Below are 27,387 nucleotides of genomic sequence, written 5' to 3'. Positions count from 1 at the left end.
CCACCTCCACACAGCCTGACACTGCTTTATTTGATTTTACTTAACTTTTAATATGATTTTTGGTACGTTTTAGCTGTGTCTTAGTTATTGTTTTACTTTTTACTTCTTTACTTTTTATCATTCTTTTTATTCCTGTTATTTCCTTTATTAGTATTCTTTTTATTTCTGTTATTACACATTGACTCCTTATTGTTTTCTTTTTATTTTATTTTTTATTCTTTTGATCCTTCCATAAACTGCTTTTCTGTTAATCTGCTTTGAGACAACACTAGTTGTAAAAATTGCTGTACAAATAAATGTTGTTGTTGTCAATTTACTGTCTTACGTCTCCTCTTTCTTTTATTTCATTAATATATGTTTTTATTTATTTTATCCTTATCTGATCTGTTACTAGTTAAGTTACTATATTGTAATTTTAATGGTTTATTGATTTTAATGTTGCATTGGTACCTTCTTATTAAAGTTTACTATTATGATTTTTTATCATTTTATTATAACATTTGAATTATTTTTGCTATCCAACTTCTCAGTTCCTGATTTCTGTATTGCTCGGCTACATTGTAAATGAGGGTCTCCCTCAGTGTATTAGATTAGATTAGATTAGATTAGATGAGATTAGATTAAACTGTATTGTCATTGTGCAGAGTTCAAATAAAGAGCCAATGAAATGCAGTTAGCAGCTAACCAGAAGTGCAAAATACAGTATTATTCACATATAAAGTGCAGAAGGACTGTATATAGTGGTAAAAAATATATAGATATGCAGGTATAAATATAATATTCATATATACAGAGAGAGTGGAGGGCGTACAGTGAGGTGCACAATGTAAAAGATAAGTATGCAGAGTAAACCTGTAGAGTAATAGACACAATATGAATAGTGCAGTAATAGACTGTGCAAATATGAATAGTGCAGTAATAGACTGTGCAAATAAGAATAGTGCAGTAATAGACTGTGCAAATATGAATAGTGCAGTAATAGACTGTGCAAATATGAATAGTGCAGTAATACCAGGATATAAAGTACAGTAATAGCGCACTGAGTGCAAAGATGCGGTTAAAGTGACGCTGTGGAGGTCAGCAGGGTTAAAGCCTCAGGGAAATAGCTCTTCCTGAGGCTGCTGGTTTGGGAGCGGAGGCTCCTGTAATGCCTGCCAGATGGGAGAAGGGTAAAAAGTCCGTGGTCAGGATGAGAAACATCCTTGATGATGTTCCTGACCAGGCAGCGCTTATGGTAAATGTTCTCAACAGATGGTAACTGGGCACCTGTGATGGGTAGTTTTCACCACCCGCTGGATTCCAGGTTTAAATAAAGTTGATTGACTGATTGATTGATTGATATATATTTATGGGTGTCTTAAAATTAAGGAAACACCCATATAAAATGAGAATTGTTTGGCAGACGCTGATCCAATTTTAGATGCGGTCTGTGGGGGAAGGGGGAACCTGTTAGGCCATGGAACATGGAACATTTCCTGATTTCTAAAATTGGATCGCCATCTGCCGAACCGTTTTCATTTTATGAAGGTGTATCTGTAAATATCTGTGTTCAGTCCTAGTTCCATTTTCTAAAGGCGATATTCAATTTTTTAAGACAACACTTTTAGGATAATTACCCACTGTATTTAAAACACATACCAACATACAATCTTCAGGTGAAACACCTTCAATGCTTGTTTCTCAGCTATTTTAAAATCAGCACACAGCATGAAACATGTGTGCTAGATTAATTTTAAAGAGGACCTTAATTAACTCCTTTACAAACACTGACACACCTGCTAAAGCCTGAGTAGACTGATAAATCAATGTGATGATCAGTTATTAATCTCAGTGTTACTGAGCTCTGCTAAAGCCTGAGTAGACTGATAAATCAATGTGATCAGTTATTAATCTCAGTGTTACTGAGCTCTGCTAAAGCCTGAGTAGACTGATAAATCAATGTGATCAGTTATTAATCTCAGTGTTACTGAGCTCTGCTAAAGCCTGAGTAGACTGATAAATCAATGTGATCAGTTATTAATCTGTGTTACTGAGCTCTGCTAAAGCCTGAGTAGACTGATAAATCAATGTGATCAGTTATTAATCTCAGCGTTTCTAAGCTCTTTTGAGGGATGATTAAATGAATAATCCCCGCTGTAGTGAACATGTTTGTAGGTGAAAAGTTCAGCATCGGTGTTGTACTGGACTCCTGCTCAGGGGATTGTGGGAGCGGCCGTGGACTGATGCAGGTGATGAGAGAGAAAAAAAAATGTTGAGAATTTTTGGAACTTTATTTAAATGATCAGCGAATTTCTCATCAAATTTATCAGCAGAAGAATTACATGAAGAAAACTGCCGACCAGTAATATCATCGAGCAGTGTGAAGTGGGAAACAGTTTAAGGTAAACAGTCCAATGTGCTTCATCATGATGTATTCTAAACGCATTCTGAATATGTTACTATATATGTAAAACAATGGAATATATAACATTACAGTATGTTACAATACATTTAGCACAGTGTATTCAGGTTTCAGTCATCACTACTGTTTCAAAGTATTCTGACCAACCCTGTATACATACATACACCAATCAGGCATAACATTATGACCACCTCCTTGTTTCTACACTCATTGTCCATTTTATCAGCTCCACTTACTATATAGGTGCACTTTGTAGTTCTACAGTTACAGACTGTAGTCCATCTGTTTCTCTGCATACTTTGTTAGCCCCCTTTTACCTGTTCTTCAGTGGTCAAGACCCCCATGGACCCTCACAGAGCAGGGTGGTGGATCATTCTCAGCACTGCAGTGACACTGACATGGTGGTGGTGTGTTAGTGTGTGTTGTGCTGGTCTGAGTGGATCAGACACAGCAGTGCTGCTGGAGTTTTTAAACACCTCAGTGTCACTGCTGGACTGAGAATAGTCCACCAACCAAAAATATCCAGCCAACAGCGTCCTGTGGGCAGCGTCCTGTGACCACTGATGAAGGACTAGAGGATGACCAACACAAACTGTGCAGCAGCAGATGAGCTATCATCTCTGACTTTACATCTACAAGGTGGACCAACAACGCATGTGTGTCTAACAGAGTGGACAGTGAGTGGACACAGTGTTTAAAAACTCCAGCAGCACTGCTGTGTCTGATCCACTCATACCAGCACAACACACACTAACACACCCTAATATATATATATATATATATATATATATAGCCATTTGTTTGCTGATAAGTGATAAATTTCACAACAAATGAACTGCAGCTCATGTATCTGTATGTTGTTATTGATGCTGTGGGCTCTACTAAGGCAGAGTGGGAGAGTTTGGACTTTTAATATATGAAATACATGCTGCTGATGAACCACAGCAGCCTGTAAAAGCCCAAAAACAGGCACAAGAGTGAATGTATGCAGAGTTTCTGTGAGGACTCCCAGCTGAGAGCACATAAAGGAGAATAAACAGAACAAAAAATAACAGGTACATATTTATTTCACACATTTTTCTGATTGTTACACAATTTGAGGACAGGTTAAGTTTTTCAGTGATTAATGCTGAAAGGCACAGAGCTTCATTCCACCGGCAGCGGAGGACTGGGGTGAGGGATTATAACGAGAGTAAGTGGAGAGGGGTTTGGGGGGGGGGTTAAGGGGGGTTTGAGGGGGGTTTAGTGGGGGGTTTAGTGGGGGGTGTTAGAGAGATACTGGAGTTTTGGAGATTTCTTTTGGAAAAGAAACAAGACCGGCTCCATCGTTCGCCACAGCCAGACACGCTCCGTTCAGACTCTCATCCTTCACCAGCAGCAGCAGCGCTTTAGCCACCTCCTCCACTCTGTTAACACAAACACCCAAACCTTCAACTGCAGAACAACAACAACAACAACAACAACAACAACAATAATAATAATAATAAGGGGAGGAGAACATTTTAGAACAGTCTGAATGGGAGGAGAATGTTTTAGAACAGTGTGAATGAGAGGAGAACATTCTAGAACAGTGTGAATGAGAGCTGAATATTTTAGAACAGTGTGAAGAGAACATTTTAGAACAGTTTGAATAAGAGAAGAACATTTTAGAACAGTGTGATTGAGAGGAGAACATTTTAGAACAGTGTGATTGAGAGGAGAACATTTTAGAATAGAGTGAATGGGAGGAGAACATTTTAGAACAGTGTGATTGAGAGGAGAACATTTTAGAATAGAGTGATTGAGAGGAGAACTTTTTGAATAGAGTGAATGGGAGGAGAACATTTTAGAACAGTGTGATTGAGAGGAGAACATTTTAGAACAGTGTGATTGAGAGGAGAACATTTTAGAATAGAGTGAATGGGAGGAGAACATTTTAGAACAGTGTGATTGAAAGGAGAACATTTTAGAACAGTGTGATTGAGAGGAGAACATTTTAGAGTAGAGTGAATGGGAGGAGAACATTTTAGAACAGTATGAATGAGAGGAGAACATTCTAGAACAGTGTAAATGGGAGGAGAACATTCTAGAACAGTGTCAGTGTTCAGTGTTTGATGTTAAAACTGAAAACTAGATTTTTTTTTATCCCTTTAAAGTGGAGAGAAAACACTATAAATCAGACAGTAACTCACTCCAGCGCAGGAAACTTCTCCATTAATGAGCGCGTAAAATCCGATAATCCGATAAACTGTCCGGTTTGCTCTTCCAAATTGAAGCTGTCGATTAGGGGCGTTCGTACGAAGGTGGGACACAGCACGTTAACCCTGACGCCATACTTCGCCCATTCTGAAGCCGCCTGGAGACACACAGACACAAAAGCTGGGTGAGCTACAGTCCACTGCTCTCTCTGGATGCTTTCCAGTGTCAGAAACGTAACGAGAAAAAGGAGAAATCCTACGATTTGAAAGACTAGAATCACGTTCTAGATAATAGTCTGATTTGAAGCAGTAATAACAGGCAATAAAACTATGATGCCCTGCATATCATTTACACAGGTCATGAAGTTAAACATATGAACATTCAAACTATGGCAGCAAAACACACTGAGAACAAAACTGGCCCAAGAACAGAGCCCTGTGGCACACCATAAGGAAAATAATGTTTTTTGGACGTATGTCCTAGATCAGGGGTCTCAGGCATAAATTAATTGGGGGCAACAAGCCACGTGGTCTTCCCTTCGGGGGGGAGCAGTAAAAAATGCAGGAAAATTTTAATAACATATACACTTGTTAAAGCACATTTTAATAAATGTTTTAGTAATTCTTCTGCCGCAGCAAACCACAACAACTTCTAATAATAATTATGATTATTAGCAGAAAAAATACAGAATGTTTAATAAATATTTATAGTGTTCAGTTAAATCAGGTAATCTTATATTTAACAGAAGAATTATTATACTGTGATAATGTTATTGTTATAATTAGCCCCAGACTATATATATATATATATATATATATATATATATATATATATATATATATATATACACTTAAATTTGCAGTTGGAAGCTGTATGTTGAGCCTCCCCAGACACACAACCCATTTTACCATTTTGTCTTTTTTAGTTATTGTTTAATTTAGCTGCAATACAAGCTTCATACACATGAAGGACTAATGCAGTCATGCAGTCTTCCAAGCATCTGAAAGAGGCTTTTAGCCTGAAACTAAAGAGGGAACTGGAGAACCTGCTCTTGTAAATAAATGAGAGATGAGAAAGAACAAAAGAAGGACAAAAAGGTGAATTCCAGGGTCCTACAAATCCTCAGAGGGACTAACAGGTCAACAGTACAATAGCAGAAGATAAGAAGGGAAGAGGACGTACAGCTAAAGCTCGGCTGAAGCCCACCACTCCGTACTTGGTGGCAGTGTAGATCGGAGATGGGGGCAGTGGACCCAAACCTAGAAGAGAAAAGCATGAGCACAGGGTTAGAACGCAGCTACACTGTGAACGTCTTATTAAAGTAAATAAAACTGACAGTGACACCTGAGGTTGTAGTCGGTTTATTCTGGTTTCTATTCTTTTTGCTCTCAATTTCTTAACACAGAAATTTTGTGCTTAAAGTTCTTTTAAAAACACTCTGGACTAGATTCATAAACCTCAGCAGTTACAGCGCTAAGTCACGCAAAACATGCAGCACAGTGAATAAGAGCTACTCTTAAAGCCACTGCGGCTGTGATTAGCCTGTGGCTTTTTAATGCTGCTTTAATGCAAGAGCCAATCAGAATTCACATGCAAATGAGGTCATACATATTAAAGACCTGCCAAGTGAAGCTCTGGTTGGCTGCCAAAATGGGCACAATGAAAGAAATGAAAAAAAACAGAAACAAAGAAAAGCAAAATGCTCAGAAACAGAGCTACGGATTTTAAAAGAAGGAGAAACTTTATCAAGACCTTTTTGTTTTTACTACATTTAAATTAAAATTGAATGTAAAATTCAACTTTTAATTTAATTTCATTTCCCGGTTCATTATAATTACAGTAACAATTTTTACGAGAATAAATTAAAATTTAACATTTGTTTTTTTTTAAGTAAAAATTAAATTAAAATGTTGAAATTCTAACTACTATGGCAAATATTTTAGCATTTATTTCCTATTCTTTTGTTCAGGAATTCAATTTACACATGTGAAAATGAAATTTCAATTAGTTAATATTTACATATTGTTATCAAGAATTTGATTTGCGCATATGAAAATTAAAATTCCAAGATTAAATTTAAATATTGACAAAAATTCATAAAAATTAAAATGTACTTGTAAGAAATTAATTGTTACTAGTAAATATGTCATTTTTACAGGTGTGAATTGTTAATTATGGGTAAAATCTATAATATTGGAAAATAGGATTAAAAGCTAAAATCAATTCAACATGTAATCAGAATCTCAATACATCACACTGCAAACAGTCACGGTTAGTTATTCATTTTTAATTTAAGGCAGGCAGAAATTTTGGTCATACCAAACATTTTTCTTTTGAACTGTAATCACAAAAATAAATGTTTTTTTTTTCCGGTATGTTTAGTCAATTCACTAAAGATTTGCTGTGATATGGACTGTTTTACAAAGTGTTTCAGAAAAGGACTCTGCTCACCTGCAGTCTCGCTTTAAAAACACTGCAAGCTAAACAGATCCAAGCAAACGGAGGTGTTTTTTTTACAGTGCAGAGAGATTTAGCCCAGTCCAGCAGAGAGATTTAGCCCAGTCCAGCAGAGAGATTTAGCCCAGTCCAGCAGTGATTTAGCCCAGTCCAGCAGAGAGATTTAGCCCAGTCCAGCAGTGATTTAGCCCAGTCCAGCAGAGAGATTTAGCCCAGTCCAAAGGGACTTTTATTCAAACACATTAATTTCTTTCATTAACTGATTTTTTTGGATATCAATTAAATAGCAAATAAAAATCTAAAAGTAAATCTAGATTCAAGCTTCAGAATGGAATCTGTCTCCTGTAGACTCATGCATAATAATTAATTATTTGCATTTGTTCCAGTTTATGCAAAATCTGCTCACATTAGGAAATACAGAGGAAAGTGATGCTAATAAAATGCATTACTGATGTATTATGTTAGAGTAACTGTTTTAGTGTTTTCAATGAAACAAAATGTTTATAGTTCAGTTTTAAATCAGGCTTTGTTCTTTTTTCTGTCTCCTTCTCTGATTCCGAAAGTTTCCTGAATAATTTAACTTCATTTGTGTACCTGCTAATGATGCAGTGTTAACGATGACTCCGCCCTGTCCTCCGTTCTCCTTCTTCATGTGGTCCAAAGCCAGATACGTTCCCCTCACCACCCCATTCTGATTAACAACAACAACAACAACAACAATGTTGAGAGATTTAAGAAAATCAGCCCAGAAGCGCCCTGAACTGAACTTCTCTGAGCTCATGCTGTCCCTCTCTGCAAACACCCCACAGTATCAAATGCTGAAACTGAGAATTTCTATTGTTTTCTGAAAAATAGATGTCCATTTTGATTTTGATACCAGCAACATGTTTCCAAAAGTTGGGACAGGGGCAACAAAAAACTGGTAAAGTTGTGTAATGCTTAAAAAAAAACACCTGGTGGAACATCTCACAACTAATTAGGTTGATTGGCAACAGGTCAGTAACATAACTGAGTATAAAAAGAACATCTCAGAGAGGCGGAGTCTTTCAGAAGTAAAGATGAGGAGGAGAGGTTCACTCTCTGAAAGACTGTGTGGGCAAATAGAGGAACAATTCAAGAATAACGTTTCTCAAAGTAAAATAGCAAAGAACTTTTGCTTTTCATCATCTACGGTACATAATAACATTATAAGACTCAGAGAATCTGGAGAAATCTCTGTATGTAAGGGACAAGGCCAAAAACCAGTATTTGCTGGCTGTGATCTTTGGGCCCTCAGGCAGCACTGCATTAAAAACAGACATGATTCTGTAGTGGAAATCACTGCATGGGCTCAGAAACACTTCTGAAAACCACTGTGAACACAGTTTGTCGCTGCATCCACAAATGCAAGTTAAAACTCTACCATACAAAGTAGACACCATATATAAACAGGATCCAGAAACGCTGCTGCCTTCTCTGGGCCTGAGCTCATTTAAGATGGACTGAGGTGATGTGGAAAAGTGTTCTGTGGGCCAAAGAATAAAAATGTAAAATTCTTTTTGGAAATCATGGACGCCACATCCTTCGCGCTAAAGGGGAAAGGGACCATTTGGCTTGTCATCAGTGTACAGATCAAAAGCCAACATCTGTAATGGTATTGGGGGGCATTAGTGCACATGGCATGGGTGACTTACACATCTGTGAAGGCACCATTAATGCTGAATGATATATACAGGTTTTGGAACAACATATGCTGCCATCCAGACGACGTCTTTTTCAGGGAAGGCCTTGATTATTTCAGTAAGACGATGTCAAACCACATTCTGCATGTATTACAGCAGCATTGCTCCGTATTAAAAGAGTCCGGGGCCTAAACAGGACTGCCTGCAGTCCAGACCTGACACCCACTAAAAACATTTGGCACATTATGAAATGAAAAACACAACAAAGGTGACTCTGAACTGTTGAGCAGCTGAAATCCTGTATAAAGCAAGAACAGAAAAACATTTCACTTTCAAAACTACAGCAGTTTCTCCTCAGTTCCCAAACGCTTACAGTGTTGTTAAAAGAGGTGATGAAAAACAGTGGTAAACAGGCCCCCATCCAACAATAAAAACAATAAAATTTCTCAGTTTCAACATTTGATATGTTGTTTCTGTACTATTTTCAATTAAATATTGGATTGAATTAAATTCTCTTGGAAACAGGGTTGTATTATAAGAAGGAAGAAAAAATTGAGTTTTCCGTGATTTGGGCCCTGTAATCACTTTTCAGAGTTTAAAGAACAACCTACTTTAGACATATTAATATTTATATTATTATAATATTAGTCAGTAATAGAATAAGTTAGAGAAGCAGTCTTACTAAATTTATGGACACTGTTTTCTCCCAGTGCTTTTCATTGATGATTCCTGCATTATTGCAGAATATATCCACTTGGCCAAACTTTGAGAGGACTTTCTGGAATGCATCTGTAACGAAAAGAGAGAACGACAACAGTAGTGCATTAGACCTCACGCTTCATTATGAAAATACTGTGTTTTAAATTCTTTTTTATCGCAACATACACAAAAAGAACAAAAGTGGCCCAAACACAGAGCCCTGTGGGACACCACACACTTTTATAGATATACTCACCATGAGTTACAAAATATTGCCTTTCACTGTATATATATCATAAATCACACAAGCATGACACTGTGACATGCATGTAGTCTTCAAATCATTAACTACATTAGTGCTGTACCTGATCAATGGCCTTGTCTTCTGGACTATGACCGGATTTCAAACTGGGCACACTGGCTATGAACTTTCACAGTTAAGGACAACAAATCCTAAAAATTGACTAGATAGGTAGGCAGAGTTGTCAATAACATTGACATATGTTTAGATTTATGGCCACAGTTTATGTAAGAATATAAGTAAAGTATGGAAGGCAAATGAAATCCGTAGGTGCTGAAATACAACGATGCAATGCAAATAAGGAAACTGCAGGTCAGTATTATGTTGCATTACATAAACAGCCTTACATAAGCTTTATTTACTCTTCCATGCCTTGAATTGCAATAACTGTTCTGTGCAACATCCCTTCAACATGGCTCTCAGTACAGGACGCTTTATTCTTTTATTCTGTGTATATATTTACTTCATTACATTTTAATTTGAGATTTTGTATATTATAGCCTGTGTTTATACTTTTACACTTTTACAATTTTACCAGTTTCAAGCATCCACAGGCTTGCTCCAAATGACATCTCACTGGACTTGTACAGTGACAGTAAAGATATCTTATCTTACTATTTAATACATAAAAAGTAGCAGCATAAAACAGTGTAGCAATATACAGTACAGTCATAAGTAAGAGCATTGGTGATATAACTAATTTGCTCTGCTTTTGCTATTCCAGGATGGGAAAAATGTCCAAATATAATGTGTCATTAATATTGTTTGTATTAATAAAGTCTTGCTCTCCCAGAAACACAACAACAACGGTCTCTTCTTGTTTTTCCAGTGAAACGGAACAAACATTTTGCATTCAGCTTTGATTAACTAACATCCTGGTTACTGCAGCTGGTATAATCATCAGATACATCAGCATCTAAAGCAGATTATTTCATACATTCCTCTCACAGTTACAAAACTCCAGCTTGGTTACACCTGCTACACTGAACAGTGCTTTGAGTGTACAGGACGTGTCAGTCGGCAGCACAATAATACTACAATATTACATCTACACAATTGCTGATACCAGTTTACTTGGGCAGGAACTGTGTTGTTGCGGCGTATTTTATTCACGTGTGCCAGTTTGACACATTTGAATCATGCAAAGCAAAAGTTTTAATATCCATCAACAACACTGACTAATGCCTCTCAGTCATTCTCTACTGCAGTCAAATAACCACGGAAACTTGAGCCAGCAGTTAGGGCCGGGCTCCTGTAGGCACGATGTATAAAACTAATCGGACTGGATCTGCTCACTTCTATAGTAAGACATTATCTCACTGCAAAAAAAACAACAAAAAAAAATCAAAAAAGAAACGTCTGCAGCAGCGTTTCTTCTGAAATGAGGGTGTGTTAATAGTGAGTTTGTGCTGCAGGAACAGCCTCAACTCTTCTGGAAAGGCTCTAGATGTTGAACATTGCTGTGAGGATTTGATTCAGCATTAGGGAGGTCAGGTACTGATGTTGGATGGTCAGTTCTGGATCACTCCAGCTCATCCCAAAGGTATTGGTTGGAGCTCCATCACTCCAGAGAACCCAGTTCCACTGCTCCCCAGCCCAATGCTGGGGGGCTTTATACCCCTCTAGCCCACGCTTAGCATTGGACACAGTGACCTTAGAGTCATGGGCAGCTGCTCTGTCTCATTCTGCTGATCAGTGCTTTTCTATGGAGGTTATACAGCAACGAGCAGCTGGATTCACTCATTAGAAGGACTGTCTGGATATTTTTGTACATGCAGACATTTTAACTTACGTAGTGATCTTATCAACTGAAACGATTTGCCTGTATTGGCAGATAATTTTACTTCCTTCAAGCGTAATTTCTTGAAGCGTGAGAAAACTGTATCTAGAAACAGGTGGAGTAAACTTAACATCAGTCTCATAACGAGAGATCTGCTGATTTTCATAAAATGTCTGCATGATTAAGTGGTTACGATGTCATTCAGAGTGGTTTGGTGTGAAACGCTCCGTTCTAGATAAACTTACTGAGTCAGAACTGTTCACAGTGGTGGTGATAGGAACCAGATGTCCACCTCTAAAAGCTCCCTCACAGAAAGTTACTACGTGAAATGGTTATGAATTCACTGCCTGATGACTGAGACACTGTTTTATGATCGTTTTGAGACGAATTTTGGTCTTTAAATCCATTCATAGTGGAGAGATTTAAAAAAGCAACCTCTTTGAAATTCCTTCAGTTGTCAAGACTTGCCAGACTCAGATGTGATTATTAGTTAGATTATTATTAGATTATTAGGCAAACCCTTGTTACGTAACTGAGTGTAGTAACATGTCATAAAGCCTGGTGTAATGTAACTGTAGCTTCTGACACCCTTTACACAACTTCCGAAGCTGCAGGCTGCAAGGAAAACAAACGCACTACAGAAGAGGAAAAAAATTTAGATTAAGACAGAAAAATTAAGAGGATTGTTAAACAAGCACATACATGTGTTTCCATTACCTTAGCATATCACACACACACACACACACACACACATTTTCTAAACCACTTATCCTTCTGGGTCGTTGGGGGCCGGTGGTGGAGCCTATCCTAGCTGTCAGAAGGTAGGGCAGAGGGCAGGATACACTCTGGACAGGATACACTCTGGCCTGACTGCATGTCTTTGGCCTGTGGGAGGAAACCGGAGCACCTGGAGGAAACCCACACAGAAAGGACCCTGGCCGCCCGGCTGGGAATTGAACCCAGGCCCTTCTTGCTGTGAGGCGCACTGAGCAATAGAATGGGACACTTTGGAGTAGCTGCTCAAGTGTGGGCTAGAGGGGTATAAAGCCCCCCAGTATTGGGCAGTGGAGCTGTGTTCTCTGGAGTGATGGAGCTCCATCCAATACCTTTGGGATGAGTTGGAGTGATCCAGAACTGACCATCCAACATCAGTACCTGACCTCACTAATGCTCAATCAAATCCTCACAGCAATGTTTCAACATCTAGTGTAAAGCCTTCCCAGAAGAGTACATTTAGTCCTGTATTGAGACACTGTCATTTAAAACTGCAGAGAGGAAATGCGTCAGCGCCTGGCAGAGTTACACCACTTCCTTCGCCACCACATACCAGCAGCTACACATCTGTCTCTATAGAGGACAGCACTTCGGAAATTAAGGGACTGTCTAAAAATGCACAAAGTCAACTGTTTTATATATAAATCAGGTATAACATTATGACCACCTCTTTGTTTCTACGCTCATTGTCCATTTTATCAGCTCCACTTACTATATAGGTGCACTTTGTAGTTCTACAGTTATTTGTCCACTATAAAGAGCGATTGGTCCGCGAGTCTCCTGGGCCGCTAAAGCCGTACCATAAAGGCTAGAAAAGCTACACTGATTAAAATAGGACCACCTGTCGAAATTAAATAATTCTCCATAGTTTATCAGTTATGGTCCAGGTCCGCATAGGACAGCATCTGGGTCCGGAGTCGGACTGCGGTCCGCCAATTAGTGACCTCTGCTCTAGTCCTTCATCAGTGGTCACAGGACACTGTTGGCTGGATATTTTTGGTTGGTGGACTATTCTCAGTCCAGCTGTGACACTGAGGTGTTTAAAAACTCCAGCAACACTGCTGTGTCTGATCCACTCAGACCAGCACAACACACGCTAACACACCACCACCACGTCAGTATGCAGATATATATATATATATATATATATATATATATATATATATATATATATATATATGCATAACAGTAATATCATTATTATTATGAATATTATTGTTGTTGTTATTATTAATGGTCATTAAATTTCCCTATTGCAACAGCCCGTGATGACAATGTCCCTAAATACATCCTCTACAGAGAACACACTTCTGCACAATTTCTGTTTATTTGCTGAATTTAACATACATAAATAAAAAAAACAAAAAAACATAAAACGTGCAAAAGGTTTTTTTCCCAATATGTTCAGAACATAAATAGAAATTGTGCATTAAAAGTTGCAGAAAACTGCCATGTTTAAGTTTAAGCATTCTCCCGGCACCATCTTAAGGCCTCTTCCATTACTTTATTAGCTGAAGTATAGGGAAATCACTGTGACCTGACACATTTCCCTTTAAAAGCCATGGCAATAAACTATTTTAAAATGCTCCACTAAAGGCTACACAGCTATCAATAACGAAAAGAAAAGTGTTCCAGACAAAGCAGTTACTCCCACACATTATGTACGCTATGCTCACATATCTTGACAACATTTTGCATTGCAAAGTTTGCATGGCTAGCTGATTAGCTCACTGAGGCGTGTGTGTTCCCACTGAATAGTCCACTTCTTACGGTCACCTCTTCTGCATGTGGCCAGTTGTGTAATTTATATGAGTTGTGAGTCAAAGTGGGTGAGAGTGAGTTAAAAAGAGAACTGAAACGGGCTCTGATTTCCTGTATCCCAGCCTTATGTTGCAAAACTGTAAAAAACCAAACTTACTACATTTATGTAGGCCTAACCCACCTTTTAGTCCACATATTGAGATGTTTGCTTGCATTTTGCTAAACAAACCTACACAAAGATGTTCACGTTGTGCGTTTTTAGACGCTCCCTTACTCTCTCAAGCATGGAAAGCTTAAATTTTGCTTTCAAATTCACAGTATTTGCTTGTAATAACCCTGCTAGAAAAACCAGCACACGCTATCCTGGCTGGCCACCAGCAAAACTGTCATATGTCGTGTTTTAGAAATGCTGGTCCACCAGCATGACCATGCTGGGTGAGCGGCTAAATCAGCACCAGATCAGCACTAGACCAGCATAAACCAGCATAGCTGTTTTTTCAGTAGGGAAGCAAACAAACGTCCACTTTTTGCACTTTTTAGACGCTCCCTTACTCAGTGAGGCGCAGGAAATTCCACAATCTTCACCAAAACTCACTGGAAGAAACTTTTGGCGTGTTTTCTGTGCTTCACATGTTCAGTTTATAAGATAGAGGAGAAAAGCTCCATATTCAGCTTAATATCCAGACTTAAACCAGCTTTCATAGAACAAACCTGCATTTCGACGCTACTCGCCAGCTTCGCATTGGAACTTTCCGTTCCACCTTAAATGGCGCGGCACTTACATTGTGATGTAACGGAGAAAAGCGTAACTGCTGCGCCATTTAAGGTGGAACGGATAATTCCAGTGAGAAGCTGGCGAATACGACGCTAACCTCAGCTCAGATCTTCTTCAGTTCACAGCTACAGTCAGAAGCGGGTTTAGGGAGATGATTAAAACCTTCAAGAACCTCCTACCTTTAAACTGCTGGTCTGAGGAAACATCTGCTGCATAAAAATGGGTCCTGTCTGCGCCATATGCTTCATTAAGCTGCGTCTCCAGCTCTTTACCAGCCTTTTCATTGATGTCCAGCAAAGCTACCTACATCAGGAGCACATCTGTAAGTCACTGGGTGAGATCATGGGATGTGTATGAGAGTTATGGGCGCTGAATATTAGAAAAAGTCACTGTTTTTTACTCACTTTGGCTCCATTTTGCAAGAGAATCTCAGCAAATCCTTTCCCCAAACCCTGAGCAGCACCAGTCACCACAGCCACTTTACCCTGCAAGGCCATCATGTAAAGACATGCAGCCTGCAGAGCAATGAGAAGAGCAATAATACAGTGATTTGTTGAGAAAATACAGACATTACAATTAGCAGATTAACAGTAAGTGGCTTACGGTGTCTTCTGTGCGTTTTCGTCCAGATGTGAGCAGAAGCTGAAGCTTGCTTTTGTTTCTTGGTGGCTTTTATAACTCCATCAGCCTGGCTGTCACAGAAGGAGGAGTTTAGAGGAATGCCTTTAAAGGGCCCATATACTACATTTTTTGTATTTTATTATAATTTTTTCACCCACTTACAATGTTTGTGTGGGTTCCAACAGCTGAAGGCTGAATTGGTGTATATATGTAAATGTGTTGGTTTCTGTGATGTCACAAAATAAGTAAACAGGCTGTTTTTGCAGCATAGTTTCCAAACATGGGCATAGTTTCCGTATATGGTCTGGATTATTGGACTGAAACTTTTACAGCGTTTACATACTTCTGTTTTTTAAACAAATGGGGACAATTCAGTTTTCCATGATATGGGCCCTTCACTGTGTTTTTTGTTGTGTCTAACAGTGAATGGAAGCTAGTAGTAACCCAAATGAGCATGATGCTATTTGCATAACAGGAATTATAATAAAAAAAAAAACACAGACGTCGACGAAGCGGCTCAACGTTTAGTAAAATTCAAAGAGAGAAAAGTGAAAATAACAGATGAGCTGATTCAAAGTGAAATATAAGCGCAGGTACACTTGTATACGGTTCTATTTAGAACCTTTTTGAAAATGGTTCTATATAACACCAAAAAGAGTTATTCTACTGTTACAGGCTTGCCATTGTAACAGTAGCAGAACCCTTTTTGGTGCTAGAACCATCAGTCTGAAGAACTGTTTCACCATACAAAGAACCATTTAAGCATGCAAAGGGTTCTTTGAGTGTTCACGGTTCTATATAGAACCATTGTCTTTTCTAAAGAACCCTTAAATCCCTTTTCAGAGTGTAGATAATGCTTCTCTTTAAGTGTAATATTAAATATGCCTCTTGGTGGCTGTTTGCTTTCATTCACTGTTGGCAAGATCAGCTTTTTTGACTAAACTGTTCCTTTAAAGTCGGTTCTGAGGTTAAAGTGTGTGTGTTTAGTGTAGAACACAAAGTTTAAAAGTCCAGTACGGGCTGCACATCATACACAGGTGAAGGTTTCTAACGTTCACTTAATAAATATGTCAAATATGATAGCGACTAACTTACAGTGTCAACTACAAATCACTCATATTCAGTCTTCAGCTCATCTCAGTCAGAATCACAGTCACTTTTTAGGCTCAAATGCAGTTTCATGTACAGATAAAAGGAATCGATCTGATATATGGACTGTAGATAATACAATCAGTAAACAAATAACACAGATAAATACAACATACAGCCAAATACACTGTACGATTCACACAGTTCATGACTTGATTCATACAGCAGAAATTAGGAGCGCCTGAAAATGAGCCTGATGTTAATGTATTACGTGTTCATGAGTTAATGTTTCCATTTTCGCTTCACTAGAGCGCTCGGCAGTACAATATCAGAGACTTCAGAACGGCTCAGTGAGTTTATCCTCATCTGTTCCGTCTGCTTTTCTTACCAGCATGTAAACATTAAACCAAAGCTGAACTTTGTAATCTAACAAGATCAAAATCAAACCAACATGATGAGAGAAAAAAAACAGGAAATATCTCAGTTTAACAAACGCAGCACTGACTATTTTAACTGTGCACTCCAGTTCTGACTGACAGAGAACTGCAGACGAGTGGTGTCAGTGCAGCCATGAGCTAATGTGCTAGCCCTGAGATAACGTGCTAGCCCGGTGCTAACAAGCTATCTACGATACAGCAATCATATGACACAATATGATCCATTATAATATGTTATACATTATAAAACAACACGAGACAATGTGATACAATATTATACATTACATTATGATACAAAATTATATAATATGATATAACATTATACATTACAATACATTATGATACAATGTAATATAATATTATACATTACAATACATTATGATACAGTATAATATAGTATTATAAACTATTATACAATATGATGCAATATGATATGATATTAAACATCACAATACATTATGATACAAAATGATATTATACATTAAAATATGTTCTGATACGATATTAGGGCTGGGCGATAAAACGATAACAATAAGTATCGCGATATATCTTTTCCTCGATAGAGCGATAAGATAGGTTTGATAAATGTTCGATATAATACACCATTCTCACACTTCTATGTTTTAGCGAAAGCCCTGGTGGCGTTTTCTACTGCAAGGAAAGCGACACTACTCCGCGGTCGCCAGGAGAGGGCGCACTTCTGAATTTTTCGACTTGATTAGAGAGGGAGGAGGCCACGAGTAAAAAAAGGTCGCCAAATATATTTTAGCAACGGCTGAAACACGGAGTTATACGGTCCCTGTTTGAGTGGAGTGACCGGCGATCTGTTCTCCTGTGACCGAGTGTGAGTGACGAGGTCAGTGGTGTAACTATACTGACCTACAGCGAACTCACCTCTTTCCGTGCATCCTAACAACTTTAGCGGTGTTAAATCACGTCTGCAGCGCCGTGTTACAGCGCCAAACCGCCATATTTTAGTATTAGTGCATTCTCGAGCAACGAAAGTGAAAGAAAGAAGTGGTTCATGTTTGAAAGTAAACTGAGGAAGCTGTGAGGCATTGGAGAGCGGGAGAGCGCTGTCTTTTCAGGCTAGCTGTTTTTAGCTGCTGGCTAATTGAAGCAGCGCTCCGGCAAAACACAGTGAATTGATGATACGGTAGATCAAACAAGACATAAAATCACCGCTTTTAGTTTAAACATGCCTAAAAGGAGGACTCTGTGACTGGTGTGAGAGATTCACACTGCAGATAATGCTTTTACACAGCGAGCGTCAGATACACTGCGGTTCTCCCCTCAAACTACTACGATAGCATAGAGAAACCCAGTCGTCTAGCTGGTGTCTGAATACTGTGATCTGCTCTGACATGGATGTGGTGGGAGTGACAGCAGTGACCTACCGAGACGAGTTGACGTTGTTGAGAAACTAAAGAGTTTAGCACTGTTGTTGGCCACTTGTTTAGCGTTTGTAGCGGGGTAGCCGAGCGCTCGTCACCAGACAGCTAAAAATAATCTGTTTTCTTTCTTAAATCATGACTATTACAAAAGCTGCAGCTGTGCTTTTCCAGCTGATAAAAACAGCTCAGAAACTTTCTCCCACTGTCCCAAGACAGATTAGTGAAATGTTCCACTGTTTGCCGAGTGTTTGTCATGATCGGACCATAAGTGATAGTTTAAAACCACAGTTAACCACCCAGGAGCAAAATCAGCCTTCAAACGTGAAAGAAATCATGATTTGACATTTATCGCGATATGTATCGATATCGAACGATATGAATTTTGTTTATCGTGATAACGTTTTTGGCCATATCGCCCAGCTCTATACGATATGATACAATATGATCTGATATTATACATTATAATACATTATGATACACTATGATACAATATGATATGATATACATTGCAATAGGTTATAATATGCTTTGATACAATATGATATAATATTATATATTACAATACATTAGGGTACAATATGACACAATATGATATAATATTATACTTTGCAATATGTTATGATATGTTTTGATATACGTTACAATATGTTATCATACAATATGATATGATATTATACATTACAATGCATTATGATACGTTATGATACATAATGTATTATACATTACAATGCATTATGCTACAGTATGATACCATACCATACAATAAGAAACTATACATAATGATATGTAATCTGATACATTACACTTTATGATACAAAATGATATGATACAAAACAACATGATACCTTATGATATAATATGATAAATTACAATACAATATGAAACAATCTGAAAAATTATGACATAATATGTTACAATACAATACAATATGATACAATCCAATATAATATCATACAAAACAGTACAATATAATACATTAGAATAAGTTTGGATACAATATGATACCAAATGATACCATGAGAAACAACATGATCCAATGTGATATAATCTAACATAATATGATACAACACAAAACAACATGATGCAGTACGACAGAATTGGTGTGAAATGCTCCGTTCTAAAGAAGTTATTACTGGAAATTCCTATCACCACCACTGTAAAGACGTCTGAGTCTCCACAATCTACTTTTCCACTCCAACCCCCTCCCTCCCTCCCCGTACCACTGGTCCACCCATCCCCCTTTTATGTACATACGTTTCTAACAATTTTTAAATAAATAAACTCAATTTTTAGTCATATGGTTTGATTGAAAATCTTCAGATTTGTGCTCAGAGAACTTGCAGACCAAAGGACATGAGTGCTTTAGGCACGGTGGTGTCGTGTTTTTTTACGTACTGTGAACTGAATGGCTTTAACTCAGGCTCTTACAATAGAGGCCTGTGAGCTGCTCAGTATTGCATAACAGAGGTGCAGCACAGAAACCTGCCCAAACCTGCAGAATACCGTCCTTCAGCCCCTCCCTGTTCACTGACACCACCAGCACCAGCCTGATCCCCTCCCTGTTCACTGACACCACCAGCACCAGCCTGATCCCCTCCCTGTTCACTGACACCACCAGCACCAGCCTCAGCCCCTCCCTGTTCACTGACACCACCAGCACCAGCCTCAGCCCCTCCCTGATCACCGACACCACGAGCACCAGCCTGATCCCCTCCCTGTTCACTGACACCACCAGCACCAGCCTCAGCCCCTCCCTGATCACCGACACCACGAGCACCAGCCTGATGCCCTCCCTGTTCACTGACACCACCAGCACCAGCCTCAGCCCCTCCCTGTTCACTGACACCACCAGCACCAGCCTCAGCCCCTCCCTGTTCACTGACACCACCAGCACCAGCCTGATCCCCTCCCTGTTCACTGACACCACCAGCACCAGCCTGATCCCCTCCCTGTTCACTGACACCACCAGCACCATCGTCATCATCACTCTTATTTATGTAGCACCTTTCAAGGACGCTTTACAAACAACATGAACACATTAAACAGAAAGTACCTAATTAGTTAGAAGTAGTAGTGCAGTACAGATGAAACACAGTGAAGACAAGTAAGTCTTTAACATAGACTTAAATGAAGACAGAGAGGAGGGATCACGAATAGATGGGGGGAGTATTCCATCATTTGGGAGCTGCTACACTAAATCATCGACCACCCATAGGGGTCAATTTAAACCTTGGAACATAAAGAAGGCCTAAATTATGCGATCTTAAGGTGTGGGGTGGGATATATGGATGTGGAAGCTCAACTAGGTAATGAGGAGCCAGACCATGGGGTCCATATATACACACACTCACACACACATATATATATACATAAAAAGATAACTCTGATATTGCTGACGTGGGGAGAAGCTGTTACCAGAATCCCAGCAATGCTGATGCAAGGACAGATTAACTAGATATCAGTGCCTTTGAGGCTATTAAACGCAACTGAGTTTTGCAAGCGTTCAGTTTCAAAACGTTTTTACTCATCCGTGACTTTAAGTCGTGAATATGGTCAGATAAAGTAGGTGGTGGTGAGACTGAGCAGGGCTGACGCTGACACAGAGTGTTGTCTGCGTAAGGATGAAAATTGGTGGCGTATTATATGGCCGAGTAGCAGCATGTATATGATAAAGAGTAGTGGACCTAAAACTGAGCCTTGTGGAACACCTTTAGTAACAGGCACAGTAGGGGAGCGCTCACTCTCAGCTTCTACTGAGAAATACACACAGACAACAGGAGAAATAAAACAGAAATAGCAGTAAATTAACCTAAAGTGATGTTTTTATGGGGACTAGTCTGTAGATGGTGTTAATATGACATCTTTATTTATATGAACTGGTGATGTTGTAGGGAAAAATCATTTTATTTTTCTCTTAGGGCTGCTCAGTTGTGGCAAAAATCATATTCTTTTGGTTGATATTAAGATAACGATTATTTAACATGATTACTCACTGACTTTGGAAACGTCATGCATTTACTGAGCTTCTAAAAACTTGTCTTTTTAACATTAGATTTCCTTGAATTTTAAATATAGTTTTAATAATATGGCACAATAATCGTTTTATCTTGATTATGCCTTCATAATGGTTGGGAGCCAAAATCGTAACTGAAAATAAAATTCAATTAATCAGCCAGCCTTATTTTAACTTTTGTTAAACAACTGATAAAATGAGTGAGTGAATGCATGAATGAAAGAACACACACAGACATATATATATATATATATATATATATATATAAATAATGGGGTCTAAAGGTCTAAGACCACTAGTTAAAATGCTTCTGTTTTGGATTCCACTCTTATTTAATACATTTTATTATAAATTATCAGCATAAAAAACTTGAGTGAAAAGTTGAATCTTTAAAATTTAGTATAAACTTCAGAATTTAGTAATTCAAATTCAAATTCAAATTTATTTGTATAGCGCTTTTTACAACTGATGTCACAAAGCAGCTTCACAGAAATCCATTAAAGACAAAGTTTTAACATGAAATGTAAATCCTCCAGGTGAGCAAGCCAGGGGCGACAGTGGCAAGGAAAAACCCCCTCAGAGCTGGGGAAGAAACCTTGGGAGGAACCAAGGCTCACATGGGGGGACCCATCCTCCTCTGGTCAAACCTCCTACAAAATTATTATACTACTAATATTAATAGTAGTAATAGTAGTAGTAGTTAGGAGTCCATGAAAACTTCAGTGTAGGGTGGGCAGCTAGTCCAAGTCAAGTGGCGGTAGCTGGGCAAGTGGCGGCGACTGGGGCGTGGGCAACTGGTCTGAAGCAGATAGCAGGAGAGCTCCACAGACAATCATCCATCAGTGTCCGTCCGGCAGGTGGGCAGTCGTTTACTCGGAAAAAGGAAGGGAGATGGAATTAGTTTTGTTCTGTTTGAGTGTATGTAAAACAGGGAATGTGAACATTTCCAGAGTGTGGCTAACGACTCCGGCAAATCTGACTATAACAGCTTAACTAAAAGGAGAGAACCAAAAGGGCACACAGACACGGGAGCACCCTGAAACAATCTGGTATCCCTCCGCTCCACCGTCCACAAACCTGAGTGATCGCGTGCAAGCGGCGGGACAACAGCACCAGCGTCTCAGTTTACTATAATTCCCTGTGTCCATGGACCCCTGGATCTGCTGCCTTTATCCAAGGGGGCTTTATAAGAAAAGGCTCTTCCCCCAGATGAAGCCTTCTGAATTCTGGGAACTATTAAAAAGCCAGCACTCTGTGATCTGAGTAATCGTGTGGCTCGTAATGGGAAATAAGGTCTTGCAGGTACTCAGGAGCCCACGTAGGGCTTTATACAATAAAAGAATTTTGTAATCGATACGGAATTTAACAGGCAGCCAATGGAGTGATGATAGAACTGGACTGATATGACCAAACTTTCTAGTTTTAGTGAGAACCCTGGCTGCAGCATTTTGAACTAGTTGAAGTTTACTTAAATTCCTGCTGGTGCATCCTGACAGTAGTGCGTTACAATAGTCTAGCCTTGAAGTAATAAAGGCATGTACTAATGTTTCTGCATCACGCAGCGATATGGCATTTCTTATTCTGGCGATATTGTGAAGGTGTAAAAAAGCTGTCCTAGTGATGCTGCCTATGTGTTGATCAAATGATAAATCTGGATCAATTATGATGCCAAGATTTTTTGCTGCTGAACCTGGTATAACTGGAAAGTCAGCGAGATTTAAAGTTAAATCTGATAATTTATTTCTTGCCACTTTTGGACCCAGAAGGAGAACCTCTGTTTTGTTACTGTTTAGAAGGAGGAAGTTACACAACATCCAGCCTTTCACATCTTTTACACAGTCCTCTATTTTCTTTAACCTGTATTTGTCATCAGGCTTGGCTGATATGTATAATTGCGTATCGTCTGCGTAACAGTGAAAGTTCTGGTTTTATTGAGCGCTTTGTAGAATAGCGAGGGGACGTACATATATTATGGCTAAGACGTAGCTCATAAGAAATTAAGTAATGATCAGAGATTACTGAGGTTTGCGGTAGGATACTAAGCCTGTCTATGTCAAGTCCAAGTGTCAGAACTAGATCTAAAGTGTGAGTACAGTAGTGCGTAGGCCCTGTTACATTTTGGGTAATACCAACAGAGTCTAGGATTATTTGGTGGTGTCCCCCTTTTTTATTTAATGAAAGTGCATGTTTTTCTAGCTTGTGTTCTACTGCTTCTGATGAGCAGATTAGAACTTCCTGAGAGGAGCCTGAGCACGAGCTTCACTGGAAGAGATAAGAATAAAATGCAATCTGACCGGTTTGTACGAAGTAAACCTCAAAAAATCTCACAAACTTGCTCAAGCGTGAACAGTGCTCTAGTAATACTGCAGAACCTTTTACTTTACTTATTTTACTTCTTCATGTTGTTTATTCGCAGGTTTAGTGACAAATATCCAAGATGTTCAATGTAGTCTGAGACCTTTGGACCCCACTGTATATATATATATATATATATATATATATATATATATATATATATACATACATACATACATCATCTAAACCACTTATCCTTCTGGGTCACAGTGGGGTGCTGGAGCCTATCCCAGCTGTCATTGGGCAGAAGGCAGGGTACACCCTGGACAGGTCACCAGTCTATCACAGGGCAGACAGACAGACATACACAGTCACACACACACTCACATCTAGGGGCAATTCAGCATGTCCAATCAGCCTGACTGCATGTCTTTGGACTGTGGGAGGAAACCGGAGTACCCGGAGGAAACCCACACAGACACGGGGAGAACAGGCAAACTCCACACAGAGATGACCCTGGTCACCCGGCCGGGAATCGAACCGAATGTGTGTGTGTAAAGATATTTATCTGGACAGTAAGTGTGTTTTTGCCTGTGAAATCACATTTGAAATGAATAAACATGAATACAATAAAAAGTAACAAGAATTCCTAATTTACCACTTATTATATTAATATTATTTGTATTTATTCTAATGTCAGTGTTTTTCTGAGCGTTTACTGCCCAAATCAACAGATTTTTAATATGATTTTCTCTGGTGTCTAACACCTTTGCACCAGTACCGTGTGTATATATACAGTCACAAGCAAAAGTTTGAGCACCCCCAGTCAAATTGCATGTTTTGTTGACTTTCTAAGTGAAAATAGGTGACACATCTTCTACAGAGACACATTTCAATCTGACATTTCGCTGCAAATTTTAGTGCACAGTTTCTGTTTATTTCTGAAACGTGATATAAAATGTGCCATATTTTTTGCACTGGGCATATTTTACATTTTATGGTTTTTTGTTTTTTTTTTTTCAAAAGGCACATTGCAGCCTGTACATGTACAATGCCCTCCACAAATACTGGCACCCCTGGTAAACATGAGCGAAGCTGGGTGTAAAAACATTTATTTCTGACCCTTTTGATTTTTTGTTAAAAATATTAACCAAACTCTAAGTTTTATTTGACATACAAAGATTGAAAAAACACTTTTCAGGAAATAAATATTTTTCTCAAATCTGTGCGTGCCACAATTATTGGCACCCCTTCGTTTATTACTTTGTGCAGCCTCCCTTTGCAAAGATAACAGCTCTGAGTCTCTCCTATAACATTTAATGAGACTGGAGAACACATGACATTCAATCTGAGCCCGTTCCTCCATACAGAACCTCTCCAGATCCATCAGATTCTGAGCTCCACACTGTGGACTCTCCTCTTCAGATCATCCCGCAGGTTTTCTAAGAGGCTCAGGTTAGGGTGCTGGGGTGGCCATGGCAAAATGTTAATTCTGTGGTCAGCAAACCACTTTAGTGTTGATTTTAAGGTGTGTTTTGCATCATTGTCCTGCTGGAAGATCCAAACTATGGCCCAGTTTGAGCCTCCAGGCTGAGGTAGTTAGGTATTGATTTTATTTCTGCTGGTACTTGATGGAGTCTGTGATACCATGCATCAAAATAAATTATCCAGGGCTTTTAGAAGAGAAAACAGCCCCACAGTGTCACAGATCCACCACCATACTTCACTGTGGGGGTGAGGAACCTTTCTGCATGGCTGTCTTTGCGTCTATGCTAAACTCATCTCTAATGTTTGTTGCCAACAAGCTCTATTTTGGTCTCATCTGACCACAGAACACTGTCCCATTGAAAGTTCCAGTAATGTCCATCAAACTATGGGCGTCTCATTATTTGTTGGTCCTTGACAACAGAGGATTTCTTCTGGAAACCCTCTCAAAGAACTTCTGGTTCTGTAGGTGGCATCTGATTGTAGTTTGGGAGACATTGTGACCCCGAGACCTAACTAAAGTCTCCGGTTCCCTGTCTGTGATTCTTGGAGATTCTTTGTCCACTCAAACCATCCTCCTCACTGTGTGTGGGGTCAGTATAGACATACGTCCTCTTCCCTGCAGATCCTTAACATCTCCAGTTGTTCTAAGCTTCTTAATTATTGCCCTGATTTTGGCTGTTTATCTATTTTCTTGTAGTTCTTTCCTGATTTGTGCAGCTCAGCAGCCTTTTATTGCACATCACTGCTGTTTTCTCTGCTCTTTTGACTGAGGGGTCTGGGTTTGTGTCAGTGTGTGAAATACCACCTAGTATTCGGGTGGTCCCATGTTGGCTGGCTACTCTAGCCTTGGCTGGCTGCTAACTCACTCACCATCTCTTACAGATCTTCCTCATCTCCTCTTCTGTCTTCTGTGTCAGAAATGATGAACAGTCACTCTTTACACCAAACTGGGTGAGGTTTCAGATTTACAGATAAGATACGGCATATTTAGAAGTTTTTCAGAGGTATTCTGTGCTCAGTTTCAGTTTCTAGGATATGAAGGAACTGCATGAACCACTTTGCTACAGTGCCACCCTGAGGCAGAGCAGTGCTGCAGCTCTAGTTAGTTAAGAAAAACCAAAGACAGAAGCTGATTGTGGGGGAAGCAGCTAAACAATGAGCTTCACTGAATTTATATTTGAGTGTCTATTTTCCCTCTAATTGACAACATATAGTCATAATAGATTTATTTTCAGGGACCCGCAGAATTTTGATTTTGAGACATTCAGAGGATCCAAGAGGTTATTTGGGTCCCAGACCCCCCAGGACCCCCTGTATTTCACACTTTGGTTTGTGTGTCACCTCATATTTATACCCCAGTGAAAAAGGAAGTAATTAAAGTGTTTCTATTTGCTCGGGTAAACTTTGAATATGGAAGTGGGAATATACTTATAATACAAGAAATTATAAGTATTAATTTAGAATCATATAAGAAAATCACAGATCAAATTAAAAGATAAACACCACGAGACACAGAGTTTTAATGAAGCGCTGAGTTTCAGATGTTTATTAAAAGTGAGCTCTGAGCTCGACTGTCTAATAAAAGCTGAACTGAGCTCCACAGTTTAGAAGCAGAATAACTGAAAGAGTCTCTCCACGTTTTCTGTGTTTTACTGAAGGTCAGAATCTGCAGATCTAAGATCATAAACAGACAGAAATTCAGGAGCTTTAAGGTCATTTAGAGTCCTAAAAACTAGTAGCAGAGCTTTAAAATCTACCCTGAGTGATACAGACAGCCAGTGCAGCTCTTTTAAAGTGGGAGTCATCTGATCTCTCTGTGTTGTTTTTATTAGGATGCTGATGCATTGTATGATGCTGAGTTGTAAAGGATGTATGGTTTTCTCAGGAAGTTCAGTAAGAAGCTCATTACGGTGATCAACTCTGCTGTAATAAATGCATGAACAGGTTTCTCTGCGTCGCTCTGAGATAGAAAAGGCTGAACTTTAGTGATTTTCTCACATGATAAAAAGCTGCTTTAGTGACTGTGTTTACACGCAGATAAAACAGAGCTCAGAGTCGAAGATCACACCCAGGTTTCCTACTTTTTCATCATTTTAGAGATATTTTGATCTGAAAGCGTAACAAAACCTCATATCTCCAAAATTTTGAGGAGAGAGGAGAAAGTCTTAAGGGGGCCTGTATCATGGAAAACTGAATTTCTCTCATTTTTTTGGAATAAGACAGTTTGATGTAATATGCAAACACTGCCCAGTACATTCAGTCC

General features: G+C 39.0%; 1 protein-coding gene across 1 annotated transcript; it reads right to left on the bottom strand.

The window, feature by feature from the left end:
- Positions 1-3,450: 3,450 nt before the first annotated feature.
- zgc:56585 (uncharacterized protein LOC393297 homolog) lies at positions 3,451-15,541 on the bottom strand. Its single transcript, XM_036587868.1, has 8 exons — positions 15,391-15,541; positions 15,192-15,302; positions 14,967-15,090; positions 9,380-9,486; positions 7,631-7,727; positions 5,762-5,838; positions 4,573-4,736; positions 3,451-3,807 (listed from the first exon to the last, which is right to left on the bottom strand). Exons 2-8 carry the CDS (start codon positions 15,285-15,287, stop codon positions 3,669-3,671), a joined length of 804 nt encoding a protein of 267 aa, XP_036443761.1. The 5' UTR covers positions 15,288-15,302; positions 15,391-15,541; the 3' UTR covers positions 3,451-3,668.
- Between the last annotated feature and the right edge of the window lie 11,846 nt (positions 15,542-27,387).

Source organism: Colossoma macropomum, unplaced genomic scaffold (assembly GCF_904425465.1).
Source record: "Colossoma macropomum unplaced genomic scaffold, Colossoma_macropomum, whole genome shotgun sequence".
Taxonomy (NCBI): Eukaryota; Metazoa; Chordata; class Actinopteri; order Characiformes; family Serrasalmidae; genus Colossoma; species Colossoma macropomum.
This window is presented reverse-complemented; position numbering and strand designations above follow the sequence as displayed.

Excerpts from the sequence above, each read along its gene's own strand:
- zgc:56585 (XM_036587868.1), bottom strand. The coding sequence starts at position 15,287 with ATGATGGCCTTGCAGGGTAAAGTGGCTGTGGTGACTGGTGCTGCTCAG. Across the intron at positions 15,091-15,191 it reads TCTTGCAAAATGGAGCCAAA|GTAGCTTTGCTGGACATCAA; the intron begins GTGAGTAAAAAA and ends CTCCTGATGTAG. Across the intron at positions 4,737-5,761 it reads GCTTCAGCCGAGCTTTAGCT|GCGGCTTCAGAATGGGCGAA; the intron begins GTACGTCCTCTT and ends GTGTGTCTCCAG.